A 24,413-nucleotide genomic window follows, 5' to 3' on the forward strand; every position below is an offset into this window, starting at 1 on the left:
AGTACCACCATAAAAATCATGTAATGTTAGAGCTGGAATCATCTTTTCCAACCATTTCACATTCAGAGAAGTAAACTGGAAGGTTCAGAGGGATGAAAATAGCTAGTCACAGACAGACCCAGGATTTGAAGGCCCAGATCTCCCAACCTCCCAGGCTGCTGGTCTTTATAGAACAGAAGAAGAATAATCTTGATACGTTTATTTTCTATGGCTGTGTATATTTTTCCATATTGTCCCCCAAATGATCCCATATGAGTAGGAGGTCAGGATAGAAATCTGCCCATTCTGTCATTACTTCTTTCCCAAATCACATTGCTTCTTAGTTTCTCATCTCTCACTTTTTCTTTCCTTTAGTGAATAATCACATATAGCATAACTATCTAAACCTCATTCATTGGTTTTCATGTAGCCACCCAGCCTCCCCTTTGGCACAATGTTTACTCCTTGACACTGCAACCTCACAAGGGTTAGGCAAGCTAGGCATCCACTTAGGATACAACACAAAGATGGGACATATTGCAGTCTTCTAAATGTAAATTTTTTAGTGCACTACATTTGCAAATCTCCATTCTTCAGTCTGTGTGGGTATTTATTTTGTGATACATCTAATTTCCTTATGCCTAAAACAAAGAGATTAGACTAAAAGATTATTAAGGTCCCTTCTAGCTCTAAAATATAGTCTAAATTCTATGATTTCTGAAAGTGAGTTTATAATTAAAGAATAAGATCTTCTCTCCAAAGATCCCAAACATTCCAAGAGGAAGTTGTCAGTGGGTTATTTAATTTCTCGGATGGAGAAACTAAAACTAGAATATAATAGTCACAAGAAAAGGAAGTCAATTTGCCAACAATTTTTTGCTATGATCCACAGTAACTCCCACTTAACTGTTTGCCTCTTTCTTGGAACCATTACCTTCTGGGATCTCCAAACACTTTCAAAAAGGCTGGGGACAGGGGTAGGGAAAGGGGGCAAAGTGGAGATAGAGAATGTAGAATCTCCCTTTCAAGTTCCGGGATAGTATAAAAGAAAAAAGCAGAACTACTTGCTTCATATTCAACTGCATTCAGAAAATTCTCCCAGATTGGGTCACCCTGACAAAGGACTACAGAGGTCAGGCACAGTAATTTAGTTTCCTGGGTGTTGTGAGGATTTGGAAGAGGGAATTTTGCCCTAATGTCAAGTTTCTTTCTATTTTCCTTGAATCTGAAGGAGGAAAGGGAAAGTGGGCAATATTACTCCCAGATCTTTTTCTTTCTGTATCAGTCAGTCTGTTAAAGATAAATAAAGGCGTCAGCTTCCTAGATGAACTCATATTTTCTCAAATCACTAGATATGGCTCTTCTCTGACTCTCTTATTTTGTTCCCATCTTGGACAATGGCTACCTTCCACCACTACAGCACTCTGCCCAAGTATACAAACTGTCTTTAGCTTTAGGTCATGTCTCTTCCTGTCTCCTGCCTCCACTCCCTTGCCTTACTCTGCTCTTGCTCAGCTTCCCAGACACCCAATTAGACCAATGAGGAAGGGAGGAAAAGGAAGAAAGCAGAGAGAAGGAAACAAGAAAAGAATGAGGTAGAGAGAATTGGGAGAAAACTTGGAGAAGGCAGGCAAGAGGAATGGGGCCAAAGGAGTGGAGAGAGAAGGCAGGAAATCTATACACTAACACAAACATACACACAAATAGACAATAAAGTGTTCAGAAAAGTTAAAGGAAATCCCTACAACTATGAGGAATAGTTTATCATATTAGAATCTTAACATGTTGGAGCTAGAAGGGAATTTAGAGATTATCAATTCCAGAAATGATTTCTGCCAAAAGGCAAAGTTAGTGGCAGAGCAGGGACCAGAAATCAAGTCTCCTGATTCCCAATACAGTATTTTTGTCATTATACCATACTGACTTTTATTATTATTATTAATACCATTTTGTTATGATTAAATAATGTGGTCATTGCTAAAAGCATGGCCAGTGTAGGCAATTTCCTAACCTGACACCTCAGTTTCTTCACATAGAAAAGGGGATGATAATAATACTTTCACTCCACCATCCCAAAACCCAATGCTTCATTGTGTCATGGGGGTGACCAGTTAGAAAGAAAGCATATGTCAGTGGGGTATAGGCTCTGGCAGTCCCTATCAAAATGGAAAAACTTAAAGTAAAAGTCAGATGATAGACTTTATCTGCCCATTTCTTTTTTTCTTTAAACCCCAACCTTCTGTCTTAGAACTAATATATAGTATTGATTCTAAGTCATAAGAACGGTAAGGACGTGGCAACTGAGGTTAAGTGACTTGCCCGGAGTCATACATCTATGAAATATCTGAAGCTTGATTTGAACTCAGGACCTCCCTCTCTAAGCCTGGCTCTGTATCCCCGAAGCCACTTAGCTACTCCCTCTGCCTATTTCTTTTTTCTGACTTCCCCATTTCTGCTGAGAATACCACTATTGTCCTTTCATCCAGGTTCACAAACCTTTGCTTCATCCATCAACCTTCACTTTTTCTCTCACCAGTCCTGTCAGTTGCCAAGTCTTGTTCATGATAGCTATACATCCGTCATTTCCATCCCTTCTGTTCCTACTTGCACAGTCACTGCTCTTGTTCAGACCCTCATTTCTGCTCTTGTGGATATTTGCAGTAGCTTTCTAATTGGTCTCCCTGCTTCCCCTCTCTCCCCTCTCTTCTCCATCCTCCTTGACATGGCTCATTGATATTCATCCAGTACATTTCTGACAATGCCACTCCTCTGCTCCTGAGGCTTCAAAGTCTCCAAGTTAAAGCCCAAACTCCTCTGCTATCTGCAGGTTAAAACCCTTAACAATTTGGTTCCCACCCATCTTTCCATACTTATCTCGTTTCCCCTCCTCATGCACAGCTCAATCCAACAAACTGGCCTGCTTACTGTTCCCAAGCCATCTTCCACTTTTGTGCCTTCGCATGGGCTGTTCCTCATGCCTGGAATGCACTTACTCCTTACCTCTGCCTCTCAGAATCCCTGGCTCCCTTTAAGGCTCAATTCAAGTGCTACTTCCTGTCCTAAGTCTTTCCTGATAACTATTTTTGGTAATTCCTCAGCAATTAATTTGTATTTTTGTTGTTCAGTCATGTCTGGCTTTTCATGATCCCATTTTCTTAGGAAAGATAGTGAAGCAGTTTGCCATTTCCTTCTCCAGCTCATTTCAGAAAAGAAGGAACTGTGGCAAACAGGATTGAGTTACTTGTCCAAGGTCACACATCTAATAAATGTCTGAGGTTAGATTTGAATTCAGGAAGATGAGTCTTTTCAAGACTTCAGGCCCAGCACTCTAACCACTGTGCAACCCACCTGCTTTGTGTTTACTTTTTATATATTTCATGTTGACTTAATCTGCCTAAGGTGCCATTTCCCCTAGTAGAACATAAACTCTTTTGGGGGTAAGGGCTGTATTGTTTTGTCTTTACATCCTTAGCTTCTAGCTTAGTGCCTGGCACATATTGGGTGATTAATGAGTGCCTGTTAAATAACTTGAATGACCTGTGAGTAATATTTACAGGCACAGCTACTCATGAAACCCTCTACTTAGGAAGAGAGAGGTGCATTTGTCTGTAATAATTGCTCTGGTTCTCTTTTAGGGTTGTTATGAGGCAAGATCTTTGCTTAAATCTATAGCATTTGAATTTAAACACTTGTGACTATATTGTAGGCTTCATTAGGGGATGGAGAGCTTGTTTGGGTAAAGGTTTTTATTAGATATTTACTTAGACATTAAGCTGAAAACAGTATAAAATATCCCTGCCCTTTCTCCCCATTCTGGGAAAAGAAATGCCACTGATTGGGTAGGGGCAGAGAGTCAAGGGAAAGAGATCAAAAGAATGGACTCAGGAAACTTGGGTGTTATAAGAGGGAAAACTCTTTTCCCTTTCCTCTCTCCTTCCCCTAGGTATTCTTTGGGGATTTCACTCAATACAGAAGCTGTTCTCAGGGAGTGCTGGGGCTTTCTAGGTTGCCTTTGTTTTAATAGTTCCTTTAAAATCTGGAGACAACCACCTCTTAATTCACTCATTGCTGGGAAGATGATTCTGTCTTTTAAAAATCCAAAGGAAGCCTTTAAACCATATCAGTAACCATTGTGACTCATAATAGGCCTTCCTCTGTTAAAAAAAATCCAAATGACTTTCCAGGAAGTTTGGTTACTTTAATTAGCTACCTCTTTTCTTAGTCCTCAAAAACATGCAGTTAATTGATTGATCACCTAATTTTGGTCCAGGTCTGGTTTTTAGAGGACCCTATCAAGTTTACCTTCACAGACTCCTTAATTTCCTGGACAATATAAATGATACACCTCCTTAACATGAAAAGAGAACCTCAGAATCACAGGAAAAAAAATTTTTTTTCAGTTTAAAACCTTTGCCTTCTATCTTAGAATCAATACTAAGTACTGGTTCCAAGGCAGAAGTACAGTGAGGGCTAGGCAACTGGGATTAGGTGACTTGCCCAGGGTCACACAGATAAGAAGTATCTGAGGCCATATTTGAATTCAATACTTCCCATCTCCAGGTCTGGCTCTCTATCCATGAAGCCAACAGAATTTTGAGAGCTGGAAGGGACCTCTGAGGCCATCTAGTTTAATCCCTTGCATCCTGTTGTAAGGGGTTGAATGCTGATCCCTTAGGAGGTTCAGAGTGGATGAAAAGGAAATTGCTCTGTGGCTAATAGCAGAGATCCCTTTCTGGTTTCTGAAACTCCACACCTAAATCCCTAATGGTCATCCATTACACATCACCTCACCAATTGATCCTCTTTGAAAACAAAGGAAAAGGGGTAACTAGGTCTAGAGACTGGAGGACTTGGGTTCAAATCTAGCCTCAGACACTTCCTAGCTGTATGACCCTGGGCAAGTCACTTAACCCCAATTGCCTAGACCTTACTTTCTTCTGCCTTGAAACAGATACTTAGATTTGGAGATAAGGGTTTAAAAAAAAAGAAAATGAAGTACAAACAATAACACATATCTTCTGTTACATCTGATCTGATACAATTGAATCAGAGAATGGAACTTTTATCCCTTTATTCCTCAGCTAAACTTCCACAAATTCCAAAGCCCCATTTGGGATCTCTTCTCTAGCAAGAGCCAGAGAGGATACTTTCTCTGAAGAGAAAATTATTCTGGAAGAGGGACAAGGGCAATCAAAAGATTCAAGGCTGTCATTCTATTAGGAAAATACACTGCCCTACTATTACTCTGGTACCCACCTTACCCAAGCACAGAAAGCTAAATCAAAAATATTACAAGTGTCTTTTCCTCAATCTTCCTTTCCCTCCCCAAATCCACTAAAAAAAATAGCAGTAGGCCATTTCAACATTTGAAGGGGAACAGGAAGGTTAATTTTCTCCTTTATACATATGACCTCTGGTCTTGAGAGATGAGCTCTCAGAATGAAATTTTATGCTCAGAAAAAGAGGGAGGGGACTCACTCCTGGAGAAAATCAGAGAGGATCTTTAGTCCCTGGGACACCCTGGAGATTTAATAAACCTCTTTTGCCTCTTCTTTTTCTGGGTCCTAATGATCCAGATGAAAGACTAATTGTAGTGTCTTTGAGATGCTGTAATAGTCCCATTATTTTACACCCACCATTTCAATCCATTTTAATAAACATTTATTAAGCACTTACCACCTGCAAGGCACTATGCTGGGCCAAGGGGAAACAAAGACAAAAAAAAAAAAGAAAAAACAAGTTCTCACTTCACTGAAAGAGTTTATATTCTATTTTCCTTAGATTAAAAAAAATTTTTTTTAGGAGTTTTGCAAATAAAACTTTTACTAGGAGTAAAAAGCTATCAAGCTAGGAAAATGTATTCTCTTTTCTTAGGAACCTTTTGACTCTCTTGATTTTGCTTAATACTATCACTGTCAAGTTGACTCTTCTATGTGTTCCTCCTAAAGCATTAGGTTCACTGGAGGCACAAATACTCTAATGGCAGTGTCTCTCTTTTGAGCTCCCCTTGAGTTGGCCCTTCAAGCCCCATCTCCCTTCTGCTAAATCTGGATTTTCCTTCTTCGGCTAATTGCAGGCAGCCAGGTATTAGTGAGGTCAGAAGAACCCAGAGAGGGTGAACCTCATTTCCCCCCCCCCCATTTTTCTCAGGTTCTGGCTTCTTCTTAGCACTAACCAGCATTCCCTAACTCCCAAGTGACTCCTTTCCTATTCAGACCAGTGAAGAATCACTGAGAGACTTTAGCATCCTCTAGATACCTCACCCCCTTTTCCTGGTAGACTCCATGTACCAGGAGGTAGCAGGCCTGTCTGATTGTGGGGAGGAGCAAGCAAGAAAAGGGGACACAGTCCATGCATCGCATGTTTCCTATAACTTCAAGCTACTCTGTTCTTCTCCAGGCCCAATTGTCTCCTATCCTCCACCCAGGCTGCTTAGGAGATCGAGGATTCCCTTACCTGTCTCCACCTGGCTAAGGGCATTGCGAGTGTCCGTGGAATCTGCCACATCCCCATTCATCTTGATATCTGCAAAGAAAACACAGCTGATTTTAATGACAGGTCACAACTTGTCATGCAATGACATGTGTGGCTTTAACTAAACAGCAAAAATGAATGTGTAATTACAACAACCATCAGACTTTCAAATGCCCTATTCCTGCATATACAACCATTAGAATATTCATAAGCTTGGGGTACAGCTCCCCTCCACAGTGGGTGAGCTGTGCTCTCTCTTCTTTCTTTTCCTCTTTCTGCAGAGAGAGCCGCTACTGGGTCTCTCACCTTTTGTAACATTCATTTTCTGGAGCTCTCCATCCTAGGGCTCAGTTGGTAAATATTTTAAAAGGAGAGAGGGTGCAGAAGGAGAAAGTTGCCCTCTCCCTCCCCAGTCTGATTTAGCTTGGCCTCTTCTGGGATGGGGGTGGGGAGGATTGATTTTGTTTTTGAGAAAGGGGTAGAAGACATTCCCAGGCTTTTGAACCACAGTCACCCCAGGCTGGAAAGTGAGTATCTTATAGCATCATCTGGAGTGTCTGATCATTTCTCCCCTCTGCCAATGCCAGTTCCTTCCTGGCGAGAGGACCATGGCAAGGACTAAGTTCCCAATTCCCACCTTGTCCTTCTCTTGGTAAATTCCTGTCTCCTGGGGGTATTCTATCTTTTCATTTTGTGTTTGTGTGTATATGAGACTGCCCTGCCCCAGGTGAATGTTCATAGAACATCAAATGCTTTGCCTGTTCTCTTCTCTCCCTCCCTTCTTCTTCTCTATCCCTTTCTCCCTCTCTCCTTCCCTCTCTCCCTCTTACTCCCACCCTCCTTTCTCCCCCCCTCCTTCTCTCCTTCTCTCCCCCCCCCCCGCATCCCCAATAAATTAAACATTTACCCATAACTGACAGCTACCACCACCTAGAGACCCCAAGTCTCCTCCTAGGGTCAGCAGAGTGATAGGGAGAAGCAACTTTGAACTAACTCACTGTGTCTCCTGGCTCCTCTCCTTATTAAACCACCCAAATATTGAATCAGTTAAAGGCAGAAGAATACTTTATTCAAATTATGATGACCCCCCCTTACCCCACTCTTTTCTCTGGGGCAGCATTTTAACTCTTTCTAACCAGGTAAATTCTGGGTGAAGTGATTTGCATATTCTGGGCAGCCAATTCTAGTTGAGCAGACAGGCTTTATTTGCATCTTGTAATCAGGCAGTTAGCAGTCTGGATGTCTGTGATCTGGAGAGTGCTGGGACAGAGGGAGCAGTATGGGACAAAGGCATCAGAAAGAACATGGAGATAAAGCTAGACCAACTTGTTTAATGGGGGAAAGGTAGTACCTAACCATGTCAACCATTGGAATGCACCATCTCTGGGGCGCATGAGGTGGGAGTAAGTGTAACCATTGCTGCTTCCTGGAGAACCAAACCTGTCTAGGAACTGCCAGGCTGGGGAAAAAGTGGCCAAGTGGGGCAAGTAACCCTTAGATGTCACAGTGGTGCTTTGAGAGTTTTTAGAGCCACTGAATCATAGACCCCTAGCCATGGATAACTGAGCAAGACCACAACAAAAATGCTCTCCTGGGACACACAGGAGAACAAGGCAGAAAACACTACAACTTAAGAAGCAGCATGAAATAGTAGAAAGAGTTCTCAGAATAGTGAGACCTGGCTCTAATGATGGGCAACCTTACGCAAGTCAAAGTCACTTGACCTCTCTGTGCCTCAGTTTCTTCATCTGTGAAATAGAGTTAATAATGCTTTACTACACAGGGTTGTTTTGAGGAAAGCACCTATGGCATTATTATAATTTTCTTATCCTCTTCTCTCTTTAAAATTTTATATTCAGGAAATTCTTCCTTTCTAAGTCACCATGAAGAGCAGGCAATCTTGTTCCTCCAAGGACTTTGGAAAAATATCTCCTTCTACTGCTCCTCTCCTTCTGCATGGGACCAAAATCTCCTTAGACAATAAAATTAGCTGTATTTTTTTTCAACCCTTGAACTGAACTTGAAGATTTTATCTATTTCCCAACCCCTATCTCTTTAGCTGATGCTTCTCTATTAGAAACCCTAAGCAGCAGAAACAAATGGATGGGGGAGTGGGTGTCTTTTTCCTTGGGGAAATTTTAACCTATGGTCTCTTCAGCCCTGCTGATTCCCCTCCCTGTCTTTTTATGTTTACCCAGTGGCCATAGGTTCTTGTTGGCCATATTATAACTTGCTCTCAAGGCCATCGATCTATTCTCAAACAGTCTTTCAAGTAAAAAGTATTGTGGATTATTCTTTTTTCATGAACTTATTTCAGATTTCTAGCTTAAGAAGGGCATAATGTAATCTTGTGCCTGTGATTATATATATATATCTCCTCACCCAGGCACTTTTCTTCAAGATCTATTCAACTTAAAGCAAGAGTTTTGTATTCAAATCCTGTTTCTGACACTTTATAAGTCAAGTGATTTTTGAATAAGCCTCTTGGAGCCTCAGTGTCATTATGTGCAAAACTGGGAAGAATCATATGTCATGCCATTATTGGAAGGAATCTTCTGGATCTGGTTCAAAAATTTCATTTTCTAAAAATGAGGGAAACTAGAGATAGAATGGCTTATTCCAGGTCACAGCATAAGAACCAGGATCAGTTTCTAAGTCTCCTGATTCCAAGTCCAACTCTTCCCACTATGCTGCATTGTTTTCTAAGAAAGTACCACCCGCCTCCTAAGAAAGTATTTTGCGAACCATAAAGCACTATTGAAACATGAATATTTTGCTTTTTCTGTCTGTCTTTTTCTTTTTTAAAAACACATCCAGGGGGGCAGCTGGGTAGTTCAGTGGATTGAGAGCCAGGCCTAGAGAGGGGAGGTCCTAGGTTCAAATCTGGCCTCAGACAATTCCCAGCTTTGTGACCCTGGTCAAGTTACTTAACCCCCATTGCCTAGCCCTTACCACTCTTCTGCCTTGGAACTAATACATAGTATTGATTCTAAGGCAAAAGGTGAGGGTTTAAAAAACAAACAACACCCCCCCCCCAACCATATCTATATCATCAAGAAAGTAAGACTATATCAGCAACAGCATCACATTCATTTTTTAGATTGGCTTAATAGTTAAACCTAATTCAGTAATGGCTAAGAATATTTTTTGAAGTGCTGTCAGACACACTTGACCATGTCAAGGAAATGTGATTTCATAAGCATCTGTAATCCAAATTCTAAATCAATACACATCGAATCAATGATAGATGTGAAATAACAATAGAGCCAGCATGTACTAAAGAGGCTAAAATTAGTCAGTGAAACAACTTGTAGAAGTTCAGTCTCTGAAGGATACAGTACCACAATTCTTAACCCTTTGCATGCTGTACACAACTTGCCAGGCATGAGGTTAAGAAGCGTTCAGATGCCTTATTCCCTAATTCTCTACTTATCACAGTCATCTATTGAATGGATGTCTCCAATCACCCCCTTCCTTAGCCATGTTTAGGGAGAGATGACAAAAGAGAGAGGATAGAATCAAGATTTTTGCCACAAGAGATCTTCTGAAATGCTAGACATAATCCCTTCATTTACCATTTTAGCCATGGGGGAGGGAGGGGGATACATTTGAGGATAGTTATACTTATGGACTGTCCTGAGAGCATATTCACATTATCATCATTTTCAGCCCTCAGGAAGAGTTCTCTCTTCTTATATGTCTATGAGCACACAGGTGCACATAAACTTAGTGAGTCCCTGCTCTCTATCTCCTCAGTATTCTTTGTAGGATTCATCTTCCAGCCTTTTAATAAGAGGCATATGCTACCTGACGTCTGAACTGCTTCTCCTTCTGAAGTCCATATAGCTTATGTCTCCAAGATTTCTTGTTAAGCTCCTTTGGTTTCATTGACTACTTGAAGTAGTGTATAGATCCGTGGATTTAGCTTTAGAGGGCCTGAATTCAAATCCAAGGTCTACTCCATTATTAGTGTGACCATGGGTAAGTCATTAACAAAGACTCCATTTCCTTATTTGGAAAATGAAGGGTTGAGAGGGAAGAGAAGATGGAGGGATACAGGCAGCAATCAAGTTGAGTTCTTCTAACATTTCTCCTCCAAACAACCTTAAAATAATGCTTCAGATCAAATTTTTGGACCCAACAAAAGATCAAGCTGAGACATTTTTCCAGTCTAAGACAACTTAGGAGTTCATCAGGAGTGGTCTGTGACACTAGGTGGAGATCATACACACATACCCGCAGCAGCAATTTGGGGAGCTCTCAGTCCAGAGTCTGGAAGATAACTTGTCAAATAATAGCATTGGATAATGGATCAGAAAGAGATTACAGATGACCCTTTGCTGGCACTGGGATCAGCTGATGCTGATTGGCAACTTTTTGCCCATAGCAGTTTTGGGTTGCAGTTCCAAAGCAGAGACAAGTACTAGCATTTGAGGCTGGCAGGACAGTAAGGAACCTGGTCACAGTTCCAGAGCCATGGACCAGTACAGCTTGTAGCTGCAGGGGACCAGTGGTTTTCTCTGATAAAGACCAAAGCACAGACCAAGAGAATAGTGACCATATGTTTCTCTAGATCATATGATTTTGGAAGCACTGAAAACTTGCAGACTCAAAGAACTAGCTCTGAAAACAGCAATGTGAAAAAGTCTGAGATAGTGCCTCCCTACCCCCAAGTGAGCAGACCCCAACTTTAGCATAAAAGCTCAAAGTCAAGAAATGGGCTTGAAAAATGAGCAAAAAAACCAAATAACAAAAGAACTCGACCATAAAAAAAAAAACAACTGCCATAGTTGTAGGGAAGATTAAGACACAAACTCAAAAGATTTCTGTGTGAAAACATCTACAAAGTCTCAAAAAAAGATCCTAAGAAAAATAAAGTTTAAAAAAGTATGCCTCAATCTGCAAAGGACTCTATTAGTCCTTCCTCTGGAGGTGAATGGCATTTTTTGTCATTAAGTACTTTGAAATCATCTTGGATCATTGTATTGCCAAGAAAAACTAAGTTATTCACAATTGATCATTGTACAATATTGCTGTTACTGCGGACAATATTCTCTTGGCTCTGCTCACTTCATTTTGTATCAGTTCATAAAAGTCTTTCCAGGTTTTTCTGAAACCATCCTATTTTTCATTTCTTATAGCCCATTAGTATTCCACCACAATCATAAACTACAACTTGTTTAGCCATTCCCCAATTGGTGAGTATTCCCCCAAGAATTCTTTGCTATCATAAAAGAACTTCTATTTTTGCACATGCTAAATTTAAATTAATATCTCCCAAGTTCTTATTTTCCATAAAGTTTATTAATAATCACTTGAAAGAGAGAAAGCAGATAGGCATAGATTTAATGTCTCTTTCCTACTCTAAGTCTGACCACATGTAGCTCATCCTGTAGGATTCTCAGTCCCCCTCTCCTGCCCTGTTCAGGGAAGGAGAGCCTGGTGGGGTCCCACCCACACCTTTTTATTGAAGTTCATGGACATAGTGCTGGCATGAAAAATGGGATGAACCCCATCAGCAATCCAGGAGGGGAAGGGGATGAAACTCCCCTTACATAGCCCTTTGGGCACAATTCCAAATTGTTCTCAAGAATAGCCAGATCAGTTCACAACTCCACCAATAATACATTAATGGCCCAATTTTCCCACATCCCTTCCAACATTTATCATTTTTCTTTTCTGTAATGTTTGAAATATGGTATTGCTTGGTCACCCACCATCACATTAAATATTAAATTTAAATAAATTAAATAAAACAAAATATTAAAGGTAAATAAATAATATTCAGTAAGTTGATTTACTAAATAATTTGATTCTTCTTTAAAAAAAAAGAGGGGTTGGACTGTGATAATCTCTAAGGTCCTTCCTAGCTCTAAATCTTGTAATTTTGTCAATGACCAAAGGATCTCAAGACTTTATCCTTCTGCAGCTCTTCCCTCAAAAGAGGATCCCCTATCTTCATCCTCTGTGGGAGAAGCTAACTCCAAGTTCCTCCCTAATTGAGGAGAATAGGTGACGGTGAGGTACATGTTTTCAAATTCAATCAAACTTCTTAGAATTGAGGGACATCCTCTTTCATCCAATCACCTCAAAATCCTCAGGGGGAGAGCTGGGCAGGGGAAAGAGATCTGACTCTGGAGACCTGAAGTTTTGTCTAGGGTTCCCTGCTTACAATCTGTGTGACTTAGGGTAAACCACTTAGATTTTCTGTGCCTTAGTTTTCTTATGTGTAAAAAAATGCTTTCTAAGCCATGAAGAGAGGAAACTAGGTGGCACGGGGAACAGAGTACTGGGGCTGGAATCAGGAAGACCTGACTTCGCATCTGGTCTTAGACACTTACTAGTTCTATGACCCTGGGCAAGTCACTTCACCATTTGCCTCATTTTCCTCATCTGTCAAATGAGCTGAAGAAGGAAATAGCAAACCACTCTAGTATCTTTGCCAAGAAAATCCCAAATGGGGTCACTAAAAGTCAGACAAGACTGAACAACAACAACAAAACCACCAAGGGTTTTAATGTGTATAAATGTGAGCTATTATTATTAGAGGGGATTCCGTAACCCTCCACAGTGTTCCCTTCTAGTCCAAAAAACCTTTTTGAGATCTAACTGGCATCTCTCTGCCTGGCCTTTTTATAAGTTTTAATATATATTTATATATATATGCTTTAATATATTTAATATTTTAATAAGTTTTAATGGAAACAGAGAAGAGCTCATAGTTTTATGATTGGGCAGATTCAGAACAGTACCTGGGAATGTCTCTCTGAACGCAATGGAGGAAATATTGAACTGGGAGTTGGAAGATGAGTTCTAGTCCCAACTCTGCCACTAATTAGTTATGTAGCTTTCTTTAAAATCATTGTAATCTGGGTGTTGATTTTCTTATCTTTGCAATAATATTAGACTAGATCAAATTCAGGTCTCTTCTGGTTCTAAAACTTTGCAGTCTTCTCTGTTCTCTCTCTACTTTCTCTGTGATTAGTTGTTTGGCGCCTGTTCTTCTCTGACTAGGAGAGATGAGCCCCCTTCCTTTGCCAGGGATGCTCCCAGGGCAGGTGACCTCATTCCTGCTCAGGCTTTGGGCATCCTACTGTGAGAGATATTCTATAAAGTACAAAGTCCCTAGACTAGCCCAGGCTGCCAGATGAAGTGAATCATGGCTTTAACACTAGACTATCAGACAGAGGTAGGAGACCTTCGAGAAATGAGAAATGAGAATGATGGTATAGAAGAGGCTGACTCAGGGCATCCAGTTCATTGAGTGGGGGAGAGCCTTGTGCCAAATCTTTTTACTCAGGCTTCCAAAGCTTTCTATCCCTGTCCTCCAAGTCATTTTAAGATAGAAAAACAAACAAACAAAACATTATGACTTTTCAGAGTTTGTTTGAGCTTTGACAGATAAGGATTTTGGGTGGGCATGGAGGTAGGGGAATATAAAGGAAAATTAATATATACCTGGCCCATAATAAGTGCTTAATCAATGCCCTTTTAACTCACTGACCATTTGCAGAGAATAGTAGGATAAAAGACTGTAGCAAAGGCAAAAGAGTACTCCAACTTGAGAAGGGACAGAACCTGAGAATGGAATAGACTGCACTGAACAGCCCAGAGTCTGAAGGACCCTCAACAGAGACCTCCCAGAAGAGACCTAAAAAAGTGAGGCAGACCTCAAGAAGGCTCCAGAATGAGGGGAACTCCACAGAGGGGTCTACTTAGAGGAAAATATCACAAAGAACACCAGATTGTGACCCTCCTCCCCCAAAGAGCATTTGTTCTTACAAAGAGAGAGATCCAACAAAGGATCTCAAAAGTCTTTCTAGAGAAATTCAGACAAGAGTTACCAACCCCCCCAGGCATCAGACAACAACCCCACTGAGGACTCTAGACAAATATATCAAAATCCAACCAATTCCACAAACATTTATGAAGTGCCTGTTAGATCCAAGACTTGAAAAAGGGTCTAGAATCTGAGGGGCTCCTCTAGAAGATCTTGACCCATATGAAATCCCTCAGAGGGCCCAGGCCAAAAGAAACTCTACCAAGAGGGCCCAAACTGGAAAGATCTCATTGAGGGGCTTCCCAATAGAGAGAAATCCCCCTGGGGAGGAAAGGTGGGACTAAGAAATCCTGCAGAGGAGCCTACACAGAAGGAAGGTTTCACAGAGGGGGCAGATCCTATGTTGAGAGATCCCAAAGAGAGGATTTAATGCATATGTTGCCCACCCACTGATCAGAGCAAGAATTATCTGGGAATTCAGCACCAATCTGTACCACCTCTCACTTTGTCCCATTTCTCCTGCCTACTCCTTGCCCACTATCCACCTTGCTACCAGAAACCAGGGCTTATAAATGGGTGTGAAACCGAGAGAAGAATGAGATGAGAATTCCCCAAAGAGGTATTTGGATGCACTGAACAGAATGAGGTCCTCCAGTTGTCTTCACCCAGACCCCCAATTTCCCCAGATCTAAGGTCAAACAATCCTTACACCCATGACATGAAATGCCCCAAGTGTCAGTTGTGGTTTCAAGATCTGGAGATTTCTCCTCTGCTGGGTCTTGGCTCTTCCTCCACCTCCACCTCCGTTTCCTCTGGAGGGTCAAAGAGCTTTATCAATATGAGCTGCTATCTACTACAATTAGTAATCAATTATATGGACGGGGAAAATTCTAGGAAGTCTGATCCTCATATAGATAGATGATCCCTTGAGGGGATTTTCCTGGCTACCACCATCTATCCCGACTGCCATTGCATAACCATACTTGAAAGGAATTCCATGGGGCAGCTAGATAGCACAGTAGATAGAGAGCCCCACCTGGAGTTGGGAGGTCCTGGGTTCAAATGTGGACTCAGATACTTCCTAGCTGTGTGACTCTCGGCAAGTCACTTAACCCCCATTGCCTAGTCTTTAATGCTCTTCTACCTTAGAATCAAGTATGTAGTATGAAGGTAAGGGTTTAAAAAAAGGAAAGAATCCTAGTTTCCATTCCAAGCAGAGGGGGTCTTCATTTTAAGGGAGGAGGGGAGAGCTTGCCCAAAGCTCACCTCATGGAATTAAGTGGGATCAGCCCCCAAATATTCCCAGTCATAAATTTGTAAACATATGAGATAAAGTATAGGGAGCACTTGCAAACAGCATTTTGAGAACTGTACACTTGCAGTTAGAAATAATATTATGATGATGGTCTTGCTTATTCCTTAGGGTCCAGAAACCACCCACCCCCTAACCGCCTCTGTCTTGGCTTTCCTTGAGCTGAACTTCAACAAGCCAGCTTTGTGGAAGAAAAAATGATTTCCTAACTTGAATTATGCTTTTGTCCTTGGGAGATGAATTTGACTCCTTGATGGCTATGACCGGCATAGCTTTTAGAACTCACTGAACATAACCCCCAAAGGATTTTTAAATCCCCCCTTTGCTGCTTTGAACCTCTCCAGGAATACTGGGAGCTGAGGAATCCAGATGCTGTAACATCTCTATTTCCGCGGCTGGTGGAAAGAGGGTAAATATCTTTTGCCTACTCTAATTTTCTTTGGTGGATTGGAGAAGTACCCTTCTGTGCCCAGCTGCTCAAGCCCTGGAATTTCAAAGGTCATACTGGCCATTCCCCAACCTCCCAAATCAATGGCACTGGAGAATCAAAGGGGAAAATGGCTTGTCGGAGGTGGGGTCCAGCTTGGCGCCAACTCACAGTAAGATCTCTTGTCGCCCTGGCACTTTTTTCTTCCTGCTTCTAGCCTAGACTAGATGGGGAAGAGGATCAAGGTGAATGGATTTGGACTTGATCTCTCCAGGTCTCAGTTACTGTTTACACAGCAAAAAACAACTCCAGGCTAAGTGTTCCCATTGAGCCTCTGCCACTGCCCAAGACATAGGAGACCATGAGAATATGGTGACCACCCCAGGACAGACAAATGGACACAAGTACCTACCCCACAGACCCATGTGCATGCTGCCCCTCAATCCGTGGCTCCAATCAGCTCCCACAAAGAACACGGACCCAGCCTAGAACATGCACACGGGCTCTTCGGCACCGCCATGCACTGAGCCTATCAAGGCAGCCAAGATTCCCACAGCACGTGGGCGGACACACCTCCCAACACATGCAGACACACCTCACACACATGTGCAGGCATCTTCAACCCCCGCAACCCACCACCTGACATATGGGCAAGCTCCTCTAGACTTCGCCTCAGGACACACATGTGGATGTGTATTCCTCTGACACGTATGTGCAGGAGAGAATTGCAATCAGTGCACATGACTTGCATATACAAGTGCGGATGCTCTGCCCCTTCCTATGCCCTTTTCCAGTTTGCCTCAATAGATAACCTTTCCTTAGAAGTGAGCGCACGCCTTCAATCCCACCTTGACAAATGTGCCCCTAATCTTAGGTGTCAGAGGAGGTGAGTTTCACATGTCTATATTGACTCCCAGCTTCCAAATCCCCTGAATGGCGTGGATACAGATGCACCTCGTAGAGAGATACCATCCCTGCAACTATCCCACAGTCCTAAATCAGCCCGTACAAGTGCTCCCAGTTCCCCCCTTTCCTCTTGCAGCGTTCCTCCCATTCTTTCCCCCTGGCTCCTTTATCTCTTTCTCTCAGTCTGGCCCTTTCTCTTTACACAGAAGAGGTCTGATGACCCCATTTACCCCCAACTGGTGAGGAGGTAAACGCTTGGGGATTGCAGCTTTCCTATGCCCACCCCCAGCCCTACAGGGCTGCCCAGAACTTAGCAAGGAGCTGCTCAGAATGGCACCTGTCAGATCCCAGGCTCCCTGTCCCCTCACCTGTGTGCATGGATTCCAAATTCACCATCCTGCCCGAGATGGGGCCAAAGCCAGTACCCACCCAGGCCCTGTTTGTTCGCCCCAGATGGTCCCCTTGGGCAGCCAGGACCTCTTACCCTCCCAGCAACCCTTACAATCCACTGCCGACCAAGCGCTGCTACCAGCCCTGAGCTGCTGAGGATTCTCCTCTAGGTAAGCATGAGGCACTGCAGAAGGAGCTGCCTGCCGGGACTGACTGGGGCCACACCCTCCCTGGCAGGGTCCCCCGTCCTGGCAGGTGGCCCATGCAAATTGATCATTTGCATACAGGGAGCTGGGGGACCAGGTATGGGGATGAGGGCACGAAGCTACAGCGGTGAAGGCTCAGACGCACTGGGCCAAAACCCAAGCCTAGAAACTTGCCCTGTCTTCACTCAGAGTCGTTCCTCATCTCTACTTCAGAAACTGGGGACGACAAGAGCTTTTGGTGGAAGGTGAGCCCGATGTAGCACAAAACCAAACCCAAACCCAAGCCCAGCATTGAATTTGGTGTCAGAGGAGCTGGATTGAAATTCCAGCTCTCCCACTTCTTACTTATGGGACCTAGAATAAAATCGATTTCCCCTTCTGGGACTTGGTTTATCAATACAACTGGGGGGCTAGGTTGGACTTGATGGGACGCCCACATTTTTAATGTCAGTCCAGTGAAACTTAGGGATCCCTTCTTAGAATCTCGTATTTAAATGCATAAAATAAAATACATTGGGTTGCAGAGAAAGCCCATTATACCAAAATAGAGTTATCAAAAAATTAAAAACAAACAATAAGTTCATGGACCCCATATTAAAGTCTTCTAGACTAGAGAGCCTCCAAGGACCCATTAAGCTTTAGGTCTTGTATCAGAGAACAGCCATTCAGCACTTCCCCAGATCCCTGCTCTGACTCCATCCTGTTCTCTCCTCTCAAAGCCCCAAAGCTGAGCTGGAAGCAGAGGGCACCAACTGTGCACGGGCCCTGGGACAGCTGGGCCTCTGTACCCTCTCCTTTCTGCCCCAAGTGGAATTCTGGGGCTCCCAGTGACACTGTGAAGTATTGCTCCTATATTTTTTCTTGTAGCCTCTCCTGGGAAGAAGCACATTATGATGAGTCCTAATAGATGTCATTTGTATGTTGCTTTAGTTTGGAAAGCATTTTACTTTCATTATTTTATCTTATCTGATTCTCACTTCTTTGGGAAGCAGGTAGAGTGCTCAATTTGGAGTCAGGAAGACCTGTGTAACCCTAGGTAAGTCATTGAATGTCTGCTCGCCTCAGTTTCCCCACATATGGGGATTTAACTCATTGAGCTCCAAGGTCCCTGCCAGTTCTCAATCTGTGATCTCATGATCCCTGTGATGCTGGCCTTGCCAGTACAATTATACACCTTTTATAGTTTTAAGAACAAAACAACGGAGGCTCAGCAGAATTATATAAGTTACATGATATATCCAAGATCATACAGCTAGCAAATGGCAGTCTTTTGAAGCCTTCTTGCCACCTGCCTTAAGCCAGAACATCTTTTCCTTTTATTCACTCTCATAACCTGAGAGGGGGAAGTGGAGGGAAGAGAGAATTCTCCCATTAGTTAGGAAACAGAGGGTCAAAAAACAAACAAACAAAAAAAGCCAGCCAAAGATTGGATGGAAGTGTAAGGAGTTCAACATGTTTTATTTCGGCGGCACAGAAGACCCAAGAGCCTCTGCTTCCCAATCAAAGCCATTGCTCTTCTCTTCTTTTGCCCTCCCACCCTTCCAAGTTCAGGCCCCTTCCCCTGGTCTGGCTTTTCTTACTCCACTGCTGCCTCCCAGTTGTCCCTTTAAAAAATGCCCAAGTTCCAGATGGTTGTGTTCATTTGCATACCATCTAAATTTGCATGTCATTTGCATGCCAGAATTTACTGAGTGGTTACATGTCCAGAAAAATATGACTCTAGGCTCCAGAGCCTGACCCCTTTTTCCAGGGCCCCCACCCTCTCCTGGGTCAGCAGCACTTTGGAAAAAAGAAAAAAAAACAATGGATGAATGGATGGGTTGGGCTCTGTCTGGGTGGGGCTGGCCTTGGGAGCAGTTGAGAGGGGCCCAGGCACTGGATGGAGACTTCCAGCCTGGCCGCTGTTTTCTTGCAGGTTGGAAAGCCCAATGCCCCAGGGCCATCCTGACCAAGGTAGAGAGACGTTGGCACAGAGGTCAAGGTGGCACCATCCCTCTGCCTCCAACCTCACCCTTTTCTTCTCCCAGCTCCAGCCTCCACAGAGAGGCACCATCAGGGAGCAAAGAGCAATGACTTCAAATCCAATCTAGGTGGGAATCCAGCTTCTGCTCTCTCTGTAACTTGGGGCCAATTGGTTCCTTTTCTGGGACTCAGTTTCCCTATCTGAAAAAATGAAGGATTTGAACTAGCTTGTTTCTAAGGGTCATCCTTTTCGCTGTGGATCAGTCACAGTGGCAGGGTGTTTGAGGCACATCCCAGTACTGGAGAGTAGGGATGCTTTGTACAGGGGAAGAGTTGGACATCTGTCCTGGGTCTGGGGTGGCCTTGGGTGAATCACTTCCTTTTTTTTTTGTTCTTTGTTTTCTTCTATATGAAATGAGGGAATTGGAATAGAAATCTCCAAGGTTTCTTTGTTTAATGCTAACTGTTAGTATTTGGCTCCAAGATTCACTGACTCTAAAATTGTATTTGATACAATATGATGAGAATTATCTTGTCTCCACCATTTCTGCCCACTTTTTCCTGGCTTGGAACAGTCACAATTATGGTCAATCTAACCAAAGACCCCTGTTAAAGTGGACAAATGCTCTCTGATAAGGAAAGGGAAGAAAGATCTTCTAACCTTAAGCAAAGTAGTAGAATAATAACAATATTTTTCATATAACCCTTGGATAGTGTGGTGGCACAGTGGATAGCGTGCCAGGCAAGGAGTTAGGAAGACCTGGGTTCAAATCAAAACACTTACTAGCTGGGTGATCCTGGTCAAAATATTCAATTTCCTCATCTATAAAATTTCCTCATCTATAAAAAAATGAGCTGTATGGGGACAGCTAGGTAGTTCAGTGGATTGAGAGCCAGGCTGACAGATGGGAGGTTCTGGGTTCAAATTTGACCCTTACTTCTCTTCTGCATTGGAACTAATACCCAGTATTGATTTTAAGATGGAAGGTAAAGGTTTAAAAAAAATGAGCTGGAGAAGGAAATGGTAAACCATTCCAGTATGTTTGCCAAGAAAACTCCAAATGGGGTCATGAAGAGTCAAACATAACTGAAATGGCTAAACAACAACAAATAGCCTTCACTATGTGCCAGGCACTGGCCTAAGTGCTTTACAATTATTACCTCATTTGAGTAGATTAACTAGTTGATAATTAAGGCCTTATACTCTGGTCAGACTGGACTATTAACTATTTTCTCACGATGCTTTCCCCTTTCCTACTTACCTCAACGTAGTTACAGTAGACTGTTCTTGAGACCTGTATTATAGTTCATTCTTCGACTGTCTGTTGAAACTTTTTCCTTCTCCTAATGCTCAGCTCAAGAGCCAACTCCCTTTATGAAGTTTTCTTTGACTTGCAACCATCCAGTCTCCCTCCCACTGAAGTATTTATATACCCTCTAATTTCCCTGAAGCAATTTGTCTCTCTCCTCTTTTTCTCTTTCATATCCTACCTTGTATTATATTTATTTATGTTCCTGTTGTATTCTCTTCAATAGATCATAAGTCCCTTGAGGGCAGAAAGTGTTCTCTTTTTTTTTTTTGAAAGTTTTAAATTGTATTTTATTTTAAAAATTTTTCCAAGGTTACATGATTCTTGTCTCCCTCCCCCTCTTCCCTCCTGGCTCCTGGAGTTGACAAATAATTCCACTAGGGTATACATATATTACCACTCAAAAGCTATTCAGGAACTCTTCTGTTCTCATCTTTGATTCTCCAGAGCCTGGCATAATGACTTAAGTAGACTGGCCACTTAATCAATTTTTGGTGGGAGATGTGAATGTGAAGGAAGGAAAAAAGGACAGAAGGAATGGGGCAGGGCTCTCTAAACCAACTTTTCTTGGGTTAGAATTTGTCAGAGTGGGTGAGGTACCCCCATTAAAGCAATGGGCATTGAAAATAGCAATGGAGGAAGGAATTGTGGGAAGTGAGAGAGGAAGGGGACTGCACCAGATCTTCTCTGGGCAGCCTTAATACTGATCTTTCATTTCCAAATGTCAAGGCCTACTTTTTCCTACTCTTCCTCTTCTCAGAATCACAGGATCTTAATTGGAAAGAAGCTCAGAATCCATCAGGTCCAGCCCCTATTTGAACAAGAATCCTCCAATATCCTCAAAAAGTGGTCATGCAACCTTTGCCTGAAGACATCCATGGATGGAGAACCCCTCCAAATCCTGATACAATTAATTCTATTTTTTACATATAAATACATAGAATATATAGAAAGAAACATTTACCTTCTGTTTTAGTATGAATTTGTAGGCAGAAGGGTGGCAAGATGTAGGCAACTGGGTTAAGTAACTTGCCTGGAGTCATACAGCAAGGAAGTATCTGTGGTCACATTTGAATCCAGGACCTCCTAGCTACAGGTCTGGTACTCTATCCACTGGGCTACCCAGCTGCCCACAATTTTGCAGGCCTCTCTAAATGCCTTTAAGATTACATTAGCATTTTAGTTGTCCCTTTATGTTGTTGACTCATTTTGAGTCTGTATTTCACCAAAACTCTTAGATCTTTGTTCAGCCTGTCTAGCCATGTTTCCCTCATCTTTTACTTCACACGTTGAGTTCTGAACCTGAAGGCAAGAGTTTGCCTTTATTCCTATGGCTATCTCATGAGCTTGAGCCCAACATTATAGTTCCTGAAGATCTTTTTGGATCTTGATGTTGTATTCATTGTGCCTCCTAGCATTGTGACATCTGTAATTTTTGAAAGCATGCGATCTTTGCCTTTAACTAAGTCATTGAAAATAGCAGTGTTAAACAGGGACAGCTAGGTGGCTCAGTGGATTGAGAGCCACTCTGGAGTTAGGAAGATCTGGGTTCAAATCTATCCTCAGAGATTTCTTAGCTAAATGACCCTGGGCAAGTTACTTAACTCCAATTGTCTGGCCTTTACTAATCTTCTGTCCTAAACCAATATTTAATATTGATTCTAAGACAGAAAATAAAGGTTAAAAAAAAAAGAGAGAGAGAACCTTAAACACCATAGGGCCAAACACAGATCCTATTCTTCTTTATCCTTGTACAGGAAGTGGCAGATGTGATTAAGAGTGGGTTAGTGGAGTCAGGATTTACGAAGACCTTAGAATTATAGGATTTTTAGAGTAGGAAGGGATTCCATACTCTACTCTAATTCCTTATTTTGTAGGTGAAGAGACAGGCTCCTAAAGGTTAAGTGACTTGCCTGAATTATTAGTGGTTTCAGGAGTGTCTGATTATTTATGACCACATTTGGGGCTTTCCTGACAAAACTATCGAAGTGGTTTGCCATTTCCTTCTCCAGCTCATTTTACAAATGAAGAAACCGAGGCAAATAGGGTTCAATGACTTACCCAGGGTCACACAGTTACTATGTGTCTGAGGCCAGATTTGAACTTTAGAAGGTGAGTCTTCCTGACTCTAGGTCTGGAGCTCTCTCCATTGTGCTCCCTGGAAGACTGCTGAATCTTACAGCTAATGAATAGCAGAAATGGGATTCACACTCAAGTCTTAGGACACCAAAATTTCTGTTCTTTCTACTGTTTCCATACTTTCTCCCTGAACCACTGGTTGGGGCAGGGGCTCAGTGAGGATGGGAAGTATGGTCAGGATTTGTAAACGAGCATCAACTATTTCTGAATTATTTTCCTTAAAGTGAAAAGTGCTGCAATTGACTATAAACTTGGCAATCTTTCCCTGGTTGTCAACAAGAGTCTCCTATTTCTATCTACTCCTCTTCCCTCCTCCCTCCCCTCTTCCACTTTTTGAGAATATAACTCTAACTTTCAGGTCTATATTGGAGAGACATTTAGGGCGCAGTGATATGTAAGGTTTGGCACCTCTTTTCCACTTGGGAGAGGGGAAAAAGAAGGGCTGGGGAAATTTTAGTGCTTCTAGACATTAAAAGAGCGTTATGCAAATGAATATGCAAATAAGCATGCAAATTAGCCAAATAACTTTTTAAAAAAGTCAACAGCTGGAGGACTTTTTCAGAAAGAAGAGTAGCTCTGGTTCTAAGACTTTACTGGTCAGAATTGGATGGCATTTGATCCCTCTTCAGTTTTTCCTTATTCCTCTTGAAGGTTATTAGCTGCCGTGTTCCATTCCTTTCTCCCTCTACTTCATCCCTTGCTGAAGATGGCCTCAGAAAAGGAGATTGGAAGAGACTGATCACCCCCTCCTCTGAGGCAGCCCCTTTCTAAGACAAGGGCAAAGCAAGTTCCCAGAAATCTCCCTCCCTCCCTCCCTCCCTTTCCCCCACAGCCACCCCATCTGGGAAAGCTGCCTGTCTTGGCGACTGGCCCCTGCCACTCATTCCCGTTTCCTGTCATGTCAAGTCGATTGAGTTGTCAGACCGAGGAAGGAGTGCTTGGGGAGGGGCCCTGGAAGGCTGCCAAGCAACAAGTCCCCTCTAGCTCTGCCAGTCTGCCAGCCAAACCCTAACGTTGGTGAATATGGAGGTGGCAGGAAGGGGAAATTAGGTCTAGAAAAGGCAGGAGGTTTGGGGGAGGGAGTCAGGACATGATTACCTTTCTGCAAAGGTGGCAAAGGGAAGGTTGGACACCAGAAAGGACTTCATATTTGGGAAGACTGAATGACTGGGGACTGCAGATTCTAGCTCATGTTCTCATGGAAAGAATGCGTGCCTTAGAATCCAAAGCCCTGGGATTTCTGTCATTTACGTGCCTTTGGAGGAGTGGTTTTGCCCCTCTGGCTTACACTAGATAAAAGTCAGTGCGTGTAGTGAATCTGATGCTAGACCTGGGTTCAGGAAGGCCAGGGTTCAAATCTCTATCCCTTAGTAGCTGTGTAACCTTAGGCAAATTCCAAGTAGAGCCCAGGTAATTCTCTAAAAACAGTGGTTCTAAAAGTGCGGTCTGAAAACCCAGGGAGGCTCTGAAACCCTTTCAGGAGGAATACTAAGATGTTATTTGCCTATTAAAACGCTCCTCCATTTTC

At 42.6% G+C, this 24,413-nt stretch overlaps 1 protein-coding gene across 4 annotated transcripts in view; it reads right to left on the bottom strand.

Annotated features, from left to right (window-relative positions):
• Nucleotides 1-17,445, bottom strand: part of POU2F3 (POU class 2 homeobox 3) — a 96,965-nt gene extending 79,520 nt beyond the window's left edge. Inside the window, exons 1-2 of one of the 4 annotated variants that reach the window (XM_056794217.1) lie at nt 17,247-17,445; nt 6,436-6,504 (exon numbers count right to left, since the gene is read on the bottom strand). In XM_056794217.1, coding sequence (XP_056650195.1) covers nt 6,436-6,504; nt 17,247-17,274 — 97 coding nt within the window. In that variant the 5' untranslated portion in view covers nt 17,275-17,445. Of the gene's footprint in view, nt 1-5,655; nt 5,674-6,435; nt 6,505-16,384; nt 16,517-17,246 lie in introns of those variants that run through there. The other 3 variants (XM_056794218.1, XM_056794219.1, XM_056794221.1) reach the window with 3 other exon arrangements.
• Nucleotides 17,446-24,413: the final 6,968 nt, after the last annotated feature.

This window comes from Monodelphis domestica, chromosome 4, assembly GCF_027887165.1.
Source record: "Monodelphis domestica isolate mMonDom1 chromosome 4, mMonDom1.pri, whole genome shotgun sequence".
Taxonomy (NCBI): domain Eukaryota; kingdom Metazoa; phylum Chordata; class Mammalia; order Didelphimorphia; family Didelphidae; genus Monodelphis; species Monodelphis domestica.